Source organism: Heterodontus francisci, chromosome 44, assembly GCF_036365525.1.
Source record: "Heterodontus francisci isolate sHetFra1 chromosome 44, sHetFra1.hap1, whole genome shotgun sequence".
In the NCBI taxonomy this organism is placed as follows: domain Eukaryota; kingdom Metazoa; phylum Chordata; class Chondrichthyes; order Heterodontiformes; family Heterodontidae; genus Heterodontus; species Heterodontus francisci.
Genome location: NC_090414.1, coordinates 18,821,613 through 18,834,374, shown reverse-complemented (window position 1 = coordinate 18,834,374; position 12,762 = coordinate 18,821,613). Strand labels below are relative to the sequence as shown.

General features: G+C 47.8%; 1 protein-coding gene across 1 annotated transcript; it reads left to right on the top strand.

Annotated features, from left to right (window-relative positions):
* The first annotated feature begins 9,421 nt into the window (after positions 1-9,421).
* Positions 9,422-9,829, top strand: LOC137355990 (keratin-associated protein 4-7-like). Its single transcript, XM_068021691.1, has one exon. It carries the CDS (start codon positions 9,422-9,424, stop codon positions 9,827-9,829), a length of 408 nt encoding a protein of 135 aa, XP_067877792.1.
* Positions 9,830-12,762: the final 2,933 nt, after the last annotated feature.

Genomic DNA, 12,762 nt, shown 5'->3' with positions numbered 1-12,762 from the left:
TGAGTCCAGATGGCTGTCTCAGGGAGACTTCCAAACTAAAGACGTCGTAGCTTTGGAGTGCTGTTCCTGTCTTTGCTGTTTCATCCAAGGGTGCAAAGCTTCTCAATCCTGCCACGTTGCGCGGGACATTACCTGCCCGTCACCTCTGGCCCGCCGCAACCGGCGGAACAGGGAACCGCAGGCAGAGTGCCCGCCGAGCACAATCCCGGCCGGCCTCGCGGATTCCGGCGAAACACAGCCCCGCGGGTCACCTATGACCCCATTCATTGGGGGTGTGGCAGGCGACTGAGCACGACTGCTCTTTGAAAGGGCCGACACAGGTGCGGCCGGCCGAACGGCCTCCCTCCTGTGCTGTGAGTGTCTATGAATTAAGAGCCGCCCTCATACTATTTTCCAATGTCAACCGTCACGGTGCAGTTGCAGGCCGTGGTCACGAGGTGGCGCTGTGGAACGAGCTTCTGAAATCGCTGTTTTAACTAATGTGGGTTCCATTGCCCTGCCGATTGCTTGAGGAACTTTAGCGGGACTCAGGATCCAGTTGTAAAGGAGAAATGAGAGGGTTTTAAAAAAATTCATTCATGGGATGTGGGCATCATTGGCTCGGCCAGCATTTATTGCCCATCCCTAATTGCCCTTGAGAAGGTGGTGGTGAGCTGCCTTCTTGAACCACTGCAGTCCATTTGGGGTAGGTACACCCACAGTGCTGTTCGGGAGGGAGTTCCAGGATTTTGACCCAGCGACAGTGAAGGAACGGCGATATAGTTCCAAGTCAGGATAGTGTGTGACTTGGAGGGGAACTTGCAGTTGGTGGTGTTCCCATGTATTTGCTGCCCTTGTCCTTCTAGTTGGTAGAGGTCGCGGGTTTGGAAGGTGCTGTCGAAGGAGCCTTGGTGAGTTGCTGCAGTGCATCTTGTAGATGGTACACACTGCTGTTACTGTGCGTCGGCGGTGGAGGGAGTGAATGTTTGTAGATGGGTTGCGAATTAAGTGGGCTGCTTTGTCCTGGATGGTGTCGAGCTTCTTGAGTGTTGGAGCTGCACCCATCCAGGCAAGTGGAGAGTATTCCATCACACTCCTGACTTATGCCTTGTAGATGGTGGACAGGCTTTGGGGAGTCAGGAGGTGAGTTACTCGCCGCAGGATTCCTAGCCTCTGACCTGCGCTTGTAGCCACGGTATTTATATGGCTACTCCAGTTCAGTTTCTGGTCAATGGTAGCCCCTAGGATGTTGATAGTGGGGGATTCAGCGATGGTAATGCCGTTGAATGTCAAGGGGAGATGGTTGGTTCTCTCTTGTTGGAGATGGTCATTGCCTGGCACTTGTGTGGCGCGATTGTTACTTGCCACTTATCAGCCCAAGCCTGGATATTGTCCAGGTCTGGCTGCATTTCTACACGGACTGCTTCAGTATCTGAGGAGTCACGAGTGGTGCTGAACATTGTGCAATCATCAGCGAACATCCCTACTTCTGACCTGTTGATTGAAGGAAGGTCATTGATGAATGTAACGCATTGAGAGTCTGTTCCTGCTGGGGGCAAGGGAGCGGGAAGGGATTGTCACAAGAGATGGCAGCTGGGAGGGGCCATTCCGGAGAGAGGGCTGCCCTGTGCATAGGGCAGGAATATGCACCGCAGTCGGAGATGGTGGCATAACTGTCATGTCACTGTGCTAGTAATCCGGAGGCCCTGGCTAATGCCATGGGGACACGCGTCCAAATCGCACCATGGCAGCTGGTGAAATTTAAACTCAATTAATTGATAAAAATATGGAATTGAATGCCATGAGACTATCATCAATCGTTGTTAAAAACCCATCTGGTTCACTCATGCCCTTTACGGAAGGGAATCTGCCATCCTTCCCTGGTCTGGCCGACATGTGACTCCAGATGTGGTTGACTCTTCACTGCCCTCTGATATGGAGTCTTGCAAGCCATTGAGTTGTCGAGGGCAATTAGGGATGGGCAACAAATGCTGGACTTGTCAGTGATGCCCAACATCCCGTGAAAGAATAAAAAAAAAGCTAGGAGCTGAAAGTGTGCACCAGCGCCACCTACCATGGAGGCCAAGCTTGGAGGAGTGAATGACAGCGAAGCAGCGGAGTTCCATCATGTTGGCAGGTACGGCAGCCAATTAATCCAAGTAAACCACAGTCACAAAATGGCGCTGGGCTAAAATAGCACGTTGTGCTCATATTGGAGTTGTTCTCTAGTCAGAATAGTCAGAAATAGCATCCAATTGAACCTAAATTTTAATTATTCGCAGCACATGGACTGGGGTAACTCAAATGCACTGGGTATACCATAATGAGAGACCCTGAAATTCTTAGAGAAAAAAGCCAATGTGTTTCCAATGGCTGAAGGGTCGATATATTACGATCGCTGAATCCCCCACTGTCAACATCCTGGGGGTTACCATAGACCAGAAACTGAACTGGACCAGCCACATAAATACTGTAGCTACAAGAGCAGGTCAGAAGCTGGGAACCCTGCACCTCCTGACTCCCCAAAGCCTGTCCACCATCTACAAGGCACAAGTCAGGAGTGTGATGGAATACTCTCCGCTTGCCTGGATGGGTGCAGCTCCAACAACACTCAAGAAGCTCGACACCATCCAGGACAAAGCAGCCCGCTTGATTGGCACCACATCCAGCACCTTCAATATTCACTCCCTCCACCGCCGACGCACAGTGGCAGCAGTGTGTACCATCTACAAGATGCACTGCAGCAACTCACCAAGGCTCCTTCGACAGCACCTTCCAAACCCGCGACCTCCACCACCTTGAAGGACAAGGGCAGCAGACGCATGGGAACACCACCACCTGCAAGTTCCCCTCCAAGTCACACACCATCCTGACTTGGAACTATATCGGCCGTTCCTTCACTGTCGCTGGGTCAAAGTCCTGGAACTCCCTCCCTAACAGCACTGTGGGTGTACCTACCCCACACGGACTGCAGCAGTTTAAGATGTTGGGGGGTAGGGGGGTGGTGTAGTGGGACTAACTGGGTTGGTCTTTGGAAGAGCCAGCACAGACCCCGATGGGCTGAATGTCCGAGTCATTTACAGCATGTAGCCAAATGTAGCCAAAAAAATGAGAGGCTGGGACAATTGAGTGGGGGTATTCAACCAGATTTGCAGCCTGATTACAAGTAACATGATAGATGGGGTGATACCAGTGGAACTTATTCCAGTCGTATCCACCCCCTGATAATTGATGTGATCTATTTTGTCGCAAATGCCTTCAGAAGACTCAATCAATGAATAGATGCATCAATCGAACACAGTGTGCAAGGACCAGGTCTGTGCTGGCCTTAGCTGGACTCACAAGGGATAAAGACCTGCATTGTTATAGTGCCTTTGACAACCTCAAAATGTCCCAAAGTGCTTTACAGCCAATTAAGCACTTTACGGAGCGTGGTCACTGTTGTAATATTGGAAACAGGTCAGCCAATTTGCGCACAGCAAGCTCCCACAAGCAGCAGTGTGATAATGACTGGATAATCTGTTTTTCGTGATGTCGTTCTGGAGGTTAATATTGGCCCGATTGGCTCTGCTTCATAATGCGACTGTGGGATCTTCATGTCCACTTGAGAGCGCAGACAGGGCCTCGCTTTAGTATCTCACCTGGAAGGCGGCACCTCCGACAGTGCAGCACTCCCTCAGCACTGCGCTGTCGGAATGACGGTCTGGATTATTGGCAGAGCCACGTCTGGCACAGGTTGGAGAGGGGACTTATCAACCAGGGTTTCTGCTCGCAATACAGTTGCAAAATGTCACGGACGCTGGAAATCCAAAATAAAAGCAGAAAAATGTTGGAAACACTCATCAGGCGAGAGAGCGCGGGGGAAAAGCGGAGCTAATGTTTCCAGTCGACGAAGGTGTTCGTGGTGTCACAGGATTTAAGCTGGAAAAGGGTGGGGGGGGTGGGGGGTAGGAAAGAACAAGTGGGAAGGTCTGTCATGGGGTGAAATGTGGAAGAAATTAAAGGGCAAAAGGAGATGGTAATGGGGCAAGTAAAGGAACAAAAAGTGGATTTGGGGAGGTGTAAATGGTAACAGCAGAATCAGTGCCGACAACTGCTGTCTGAAAAAATAGGAGCAGTGGTTATGAACTGAAATTGTTGAGCTTGATGTGGAGTCCAGAAGGTTGTAAAGGATACATTGTATGTGAGTTCCAATCCCAATGTGCTCGTTTCAGAAGTTGTATTCAGTTTTTAAAAATCTGGAAATAAAGAGCTGGTATCAGTAAGAATGACCCAGAAGCTGTCGGATTTCCGTAAAAAATCCAACTGATGAACCTTTAGGGAAGGAGATATGCTGCCTCAGCCATTTAATCATAGAATAGTGCTGCACAGAATGAGGACATTCAGCCCATCGAGTCTGTACCGGCCCTTTCGAAGAGCAGTCTAGTTAGTCCCATGCACTCCCCCCTTGCTCTTTCCCCACATCCCAGCAATTTTTTTCCCCTTCAAGTATTTATCCAATTCCCTTTTGAAGGCTCCTGTTGAATCTGTCTCCGCCTCCCTATCAGGCAGCACGTTCCAGATCCTAACCACCCGTTGGGTAAAACGGTTTCTCCTCCTGTCACCTCAGGTTCTCTTGCCAATCGCCTTCAATCTGTGCCCTCTGCTTATCGACTTTATATTGATGGCCCTGAGTTTTGCTTTTCCGTATAAGTGGAAACATTTTGCGTCCAAACTCTATCAAAACGCTTCAGAATTCTAAAGACTTCGATCAGGTCACCCCCTCAGTCTTCTCTTTTCTACTGGAAACAGTTTCTCTTTATTTACTCTGTCTAAACCCCTCATGATTTTAAACATCTCTATCAAGTCTCCCTTCTCTAAGGAGAACAACCTCAGCTTTTCCAGTCTCTCCATATAACTCCTTATCCCTGGAACCATTCTAGTAAATCTCCGCACCCTCTCCAAAGCCTTCACTTTCTTCCTATAGTGTCGTGCCCAGAATGATGATGAAATATTAAACTTGTATTGAACCTTGGTTAGACCACACTTGGAGTTACTGTGTGCAGCTCTGGTCGCTACGATACAAAAGAATATAGAGGCACTAGAGAAGGTGATTTATACCCGCCAGGGCAGATTGAACAGGCTGGGGCTCTTTTCTCTAGAAAAGAGAAGACCGGGTGACCTGATCGAAGTCTTTAAAATTCTGAAGCGTTTTGATAGAGTGGACACAAAGTGTTTCCAGTTATAGGGAAAAGCAAAACTCAGGGCCATCAATATAAGACAGTCACTAATAAATCCAATCGGGAATTCAGGAGAAACTCCTTTCCCCGGAGAGTGGGGAGAATGTGGAACTCGCTACCACAGGGAGTGGTCGAGGTGAATAGTATCGATACATTTAAGGGGAAGCTGGATAAACACATGAGGGAGAAAGGAATAGGAGGAGATGGTGATGGGGTGGGAGGAGGCTGTGGGGATGGTGTTACAGGTTCTATCACACACTGAGGGGACGGTGTTACAGGTTATATCACACACTGAGGGGACAGTGTTACAGGTTATATCACACACTGAGGGGACGGTGTTACAGGTTATATCACACACTGAGGGGACGGTGTTACAGGTTATATCACACACTGTGGGGAGGGTGTTACAGGTTATATCACCCACTGCGGGGATGGTGTTACAGGTTATATCACACACTGAGGGGACAGTGTTACAGGTTATATCACACACTGAGGGGACGGTGTTACAGGTTATATCACACACTGAGGGGACGGTGTTACAGGTTATATCACACACTGTGGGGAGGGTGTTACAGGTTATATCACACACTGTGGGGATAGTGTTACAGGTTATATCACACACTGAGGGGACAGTGTTACAGGTTATATCACACACTGTGGGGAGGGTGTTACAGGTTATATCACCCACTGAGGGGACAGTGTTACAGGTTATATCACACACTGTGGGGAGGGTGTTACAGGTTATATCACCCACTGCGGGGATGGTGTTACAGGTTATATCACACACTGAGGGGACAGTGTTACAGGTTATATCACACACTGAGGGGACGGTGTTACAGGTTATATCACACACTGAGGGGACGGTGTTACAGGTTATATCACACACTGAGGGGACAGTGTTACAGGTTATATCACACACTGAGGGGACAGTGTTACAGGTTATATCACACACTGAGGGGACGGTGTTACAGGTTATATCACACACTGTGGGGAGGGTGTTACAGGTTATATCACACACTGCGGGGAGGGTGTTACAGGTTATATCACACACTGTGGGGAGGGTGTTAAAGGTTATATCACCCACTGTGGGGAGGGTGTTAAAGGTTATATCACACACTGTGGGGAGGATGTTACAGGTTATATTACACACTGTGGGGAGGGTGTTACAGGTTATATCACACACTGTGGGGAGGATGTTACAGGTTATATCACACACTGTGGGGAGGGTGTTACAGGTTATATCACACACTGTGGGGATAGTGTTACAGGTTATATCACACACTGTGGGGATAGTATTACAGGTTATATCACACACTGTGGGGATGGTGTTACAGGTTATATCACACACTGTGGGGATAGTGTTACAGGTTCTATCACACACTGTGGGGATAGTGTTACAGGTTCTATCTCACTGCTGGGATGGTGTTACAGGTTCTATCACACACTGTGGGGATGGTGTTACAGGTTATATCACACACTGTGGGGATGGTGTTAAAGGTTATATCACACACTGTGGGGAGGATGTTACAGGTTATATCACACACTGTGGGGAGGGTGTTAAAGGTTATATCACACACTGTGGGGAGGGTGTTACAGGTTATATCACACACTGTGGGGATTGTGTTACAGGTTATATCACACACTGTGGGGATAGTATTACAGGTTCTATCACACACTGTGGGGATAGTGTTACAGGTTCTATCACACACTGTGGGGATAGTGTTACAGGTTCTATCACACTGCTGGGATGGTGTTACAGGTTCTATCACACACAGTGGGGATGGTGTTACAGGTTATATCACACACTGCGGGGATAGTGTTACAGGTTCTATCACACTGCTGGGATGGTGTTACAGGTTCTATCACACACTGTGGGGATGGTGTTAAAGGTTATATTACACACTGTGGGGATGGTGTTACAGGTTATATCACACACTGTGGGGATAGTGTTACAGGTTATATCACACACTGTGGGGATAGTGTTACAGGTTATATCACACACTGTGGGGATGGTGTTACAGGTTATATCACACACTGTGGGGATGGTGTTACAGGTTATTTCACACACTGCGGGGATGGTGTTACAGGTTCTATCACACACTGTGGGGATGGTGTTAAAGGTTATATTACACACTGTGGGGATAGTGTTACAGGTTATATCACACACTGTGGGGATGGTGTTACAGGTTATTTCACACACTGTGGGGATGGTGTTACAGGTTATATCACACACTGTGGGGATGGTGTTACAGGTTATTTCACACACTGCGGGGATGGTGTTACAGGTTATATCACACACTGTGGGGATGGTGTTACAGGTTATATCACACACTGCGGGGATGGTGTTACAGGTTCTATCACACTGCTGGGATGGTGTTACAGGTTATATCACACACTGTGGGGATGGTGTTACAGGTTATATCACACACTGTGGGGATGGTGTTACAGGTTATTTCACACACTGCGGGGATGGTGTTACAGGTTCTATCACACACTGTGGGGATGGTGTTACAGGTTATATCACACACTGTGGGGATAGTGTTACAGGTTATATCACACACTGTGGGGATGGTGTTACAGGTTATATCACACACTGTGGGGATGGTGTTACAGGTTATATCACACACTGCGGGGATGGTGTTACAGGTTCTATCACACTGCTGGGATGGTGTTACAGGTAATATTTCGTGCAGATATGGGTGAGACTGGGGAATTTCCTCAGGCAATTGTTTATTCAGGTTGCACTGAGCTCGTGTTTTGGCCCCTGCAATTTGAAAGGAAGCGTCACAACCCCTGGCTGAAGCTTTTTTTTAATGTGTCCACGTTGGGAAATGGCTCGGTAACTGTAGGGTCCTCGAATTGGAAACCCACCCTGCCTCCTCCCTTAAATAAGAGCTGTCCAATTCGCAAGTCAATTCAGTGTGTGCCCTGGCATCACTGTCTGTATAACTCAGCCCTCTGAGCTCACTGCTTAACCGAGATGGTGAGCTTTGCCCCTGGGGAATTAAATTTTTAATATTTAATGGATATAAGTTTAATTATACAGATTCCTCATAAACTTTGCATCAAATATTAGGTTGGTGACAAATTGCACATGCTGGCTGCCATCAGCCTGCGATGGCTGCAATTAAAGTCGTCTCATATTTCAAAGGAGGTGAATTAATACCAGGTTAATGTTGTTAGATTAAAAGCTGAGGAGCTGGCTTGAGCCAAGCATGTAATTGGGGCAGGCAGTTGGAGAGTTCTGCTCTTCTGCTAACCATGTGAGGTTTGGTTTTAGTTTCTGTAAACCAGGCATCGCAGTTCCTGAATGCCTTCCGACACTGACTGGAGAACTGGGGCTTGGAGAGGACGGTTCCTCTGCCTGCTATGTGTGGTCACTGTTGTACTGACTGCAGTGCAACGTATTGCATTGGAACTGACTGCAATGGAATGGACTGCAATGTAATGGACTGCAATGAAGCAGACTGCAATGGAACTGGCTGCAATGGAGAAGACTGCAATGGAGTGGACTGCAATGAAGCGGACTGCAATGGAACTGACTGCAATGGAGTGGACTGCAATGGAACTGACTGCAATGAAGCAGACTGCAATGGAACTGACTGCAATGGAACTGACTGCAATGGAATAGACTGCAATGGAGCAGACTGCGTTGGAACTGACTGCAATGGAGAAGACTGCAATGGAGTGGACTGCAATAGAACTGACTGCCAGGGAACTGACTACAATGGAGCAAACTGCAATGGAATTGATTTATAATGGAACTGACTAAAATGGAACTGACTGTAATGGAAGAGACTGCAATGGAACTGACTGCAATGTAACTGAGTGCAATGTAACTGACTGTAATGGAAGAGACTACCATGGAAATGACTGCAATGGAACAGGCTGCAATGTAACTGACTGTAATGGAACAGACTACAATGGAACTGACTGTAATGGAAGAGACTACAATGGAAGTGACTGCAATGGAACAGGCTGCAATGGAACTGACTGCAATGGAACTGACTGTAATGGAACTGACTGTAATGAAACAGACTGTAATGGAACAGGCTGCAATGGAACAGGCAGCAATGGAACTGACTGTAATGGAACTGACTGCAATGGAACTGACTGCAATGGTACTGACTGCAATGGAGCAGACTGCAATGGAACGGAATGCAATGGTACTGCCTGCAATGGAGTGGAACATTGGGCTGGCAGTATAACATGCGGCCCATACGATGCCGCCATTTCCGGCATCTCCCGAGGCAGATTTTCTCTGCAATGGAATTGAATGCAATGGAACAGGCTGCAATGGAACTGACTGTAATGGAACTGACTGTAATGAAACAGACTGTAATGTAACAGACTACAATGGAACTGACTGTAATGGAAGAGACTACAATGGAACTGACTACAATGGAACTGACTGTAATGGAATAGGCTGCAATGGAACTGACTGCAATGTAACAGACTGTAATGGAACAGATTACAATGGAACTGATTGTAATGGAAGAGACTGCAATGGAACTGACTGCAAAGGAACTGACTGTAATGTAAGAGACTACAATGGAACTGACTGTAATGGGAGAGACTGCAATGGAACTGACTGCAATGGAACTGACTGCCATGGAACAGGCTGCAATTGAACCGACTGCAATGGAACTGAATGCAATGGAACTGACTGCAATGGAAGAGACTGCAATGGAACTGACTGCATTGGAACTGGTTGCAATAGAACAGACTGAAATGGAACTGACTGTAATGGAACAGATTGCACTGGAACAGGCTGCAATGGAACTGACTGCAATGGAACAGGCTGTAATGGAACTGACTGTAATGGAACTGACTGCAATGGAACAGGTTGCAATGGAACTGACTGTAATGGAACAGGCTGCAATGGAACTGACTGCAATGGAACAGGCTGTAATGGAACTGACTGTAATGGAACTGACTGCAATGGAACTGACTATAATGGAACAGGCTGCAATGGAACTGACTGCAATGGAACATGCTGCAATGGAACTGACTCTAATAAACATGCTGCAATGGAACTGACTGTAATGGAACAGGCTGCAATGGAACTGACTGTATTGGAACTGACTGCAATGGAACAGGCGGGCAATGGAACAGGCTGCAATGGAACTGACTGCAATGGAACAGACTGCAATGGAGCATACTGAAATGGAACTGACTGCAATGGAACAAGCTGCAATGGAACTCACTACAATGGGACCGACTGCAATGGAACTGACTGCAATGGAACAGGCTACAATGGAACTGACTGTAATGGAACAGGCTGCAATGGAACTGACTACAATGGAACAGGCTGCAATGGAACTGACTGTAATGAAACAGACTGCAATGGAACAGGCTGCAATGGAACTGACTACAATGGAGCAGGCTGCAATGGAACTGACTGTAATGAAACAGATTGCAATGGAACAGGCTGCAATGGAACTGACTACAATGGAACAGGCTGCAATGGAACTGACTACAATGGAACAGGCTGCAATTGAACTGACTGTAATGAAACAGACTGCAATGGAACAGGCTGCAATGGAACTGACTACAATGGAACAGGCTGCAATGGAACTGACTGTAATGAAACAGACTGCAATGGAACTGACTACAATGGAACAAGCTGCAATGAAACAGATTGCAATGGAACAGGCTGCAATGGAACTGACTACAATGGAACAGGCTGCAATGGAACTGACTGTAATGGAACTGACTGTAATGGAACTGACTACAATGGAACAGGCTGCAATGGAACTGACTGCAATGGAACAGGCTGCAATGGAACAGACTGCAATGGAACAGGCTGCAATGGAACTGACTGCAATGGAATTGCCTGTAATGGAACTGACTGTAATGGAACAGGCTGCAATGGAACAGGCTGCAATGGAATTGACTACAATGGAACAGGCTGCAATGGAACTGACTACAATGGAACAGGCTGCAATGGAACTGACTGCAATGGAACAGGCTGCAATGGAATTGAATGCAATGGAACAGGCTGCAATGGAACTGACTGCAATGGAACTGACTGCAATGGAACTGACTGTAATGGAACTACTGTAATGAAACAGACTGTAATGGAACAGGCTGCAATGGAACAGGCTGCAATGGAATTGAATGCAATGGAACAGGCTGCAATGGAACTGACTGCAATGGAACTGACTGCAATGGAACTGACTGTAATGGAACTGACTGTAATGAAACAGACTGTAATGGAACAGGCTGCAATGGAACAGGCAGCAATGGAACTGACTGTAATGGAACTGACTGCAATGGAACTGACTGCAATGGTACTGACTGCAATGGAGCAGACTGCAATGGAACGGAATGCAATGGTACTGCCTGCAATGGAGTGGAACATTGGGCTGGCAGTATAACATGCGGCCCATACGATGCCGTCATTTCCGGCATCTCCCGAGGCAGATTTTCTCCTCACACGATCACATTACAAGTTGAAATCCCACCATGGCAGGTGGAAAGACTGAATTCATCCACAAAAACAGAAATCCGGGAGAGCGAGAGTGAGGCCTTTTGGATCCCGACCGGTTCCCTCATGGCCTACAGTGGGGGGACAACTCTCCTCCTCGCTCACTCGGGCCCCACACGTGGCTCCAGCCCAACGTGGCTGACTCTGAATTGAAGTGGCATAGCAAGCCACTCAGTAGGGACAACGAGGGATGGGCAATAACCACTGGCACCGGCAGCGAAGCCCACATTCCCAGAACAAACAACTCTCAATAAATGTTTTTCAAAGGTTAGACCAGAAAACGAAAGACGAAATCTGTTCTGACTAACAAATCAATCGCAGAAACGAGAGTTAATTGAAACAGATTGAGTAAGCAAACAGACAGAGGAATATGCTGATCTTATTGATCCCTTTCCCAATGTTCGAAAGCAGGGAGCTGCCCTCATCCAGCCCTTGGCTCGGAGATGGTTACAATGGGCTACCAAACACTCACTCAGCACATATTCCACCCGAATTCATTAAGATTTGTCCTTTGATTTACGACGCCAAGAAAGAGCTTGCATTTATGTAGCGCCTTTCACATTCTCAGGGAAGAGTCGCTGTTGTAACGTCGGCAAAAGGCTGCACAGCAAGATCCCAAAATTGATATCATGACCAGATCTGTTGTTTGGTTGTGTTGTTTGAGGGAGGCAGGTCAGTCCAGGACACTGGGGTAGGGCGGTGGGGGGAGCTCCCCTGCTCTCTTTCCAATAACACCACAGGATCTTTAACAGGCAGACAAGGCGATGGTTTAAAAGCTTATCTGAAAGACAGCACCTCCGACAGTGCAGTACTCCTTCAGTACTGACCCTCTGACAGTGCAGCACCCCCTCAGTCCTGCCCCTCCGACAGTGCAGCACTCCCTCAGTTCTGCCCCTCCGACAGTGCGGTACTCCCTCAGTACTGACCCTCCGACAGTGCAGCACTCCCTCAGTACTGACTCTCTGACAGTGCAGTACTCCCTCAGTCCTGCCCCTCCGACAGTGCAGCACTCCCTCAGTACTGACCCTCTGACAGTGCAGCACTCCCTCAGTCCTGCCCCTCCGACAGTGCAGC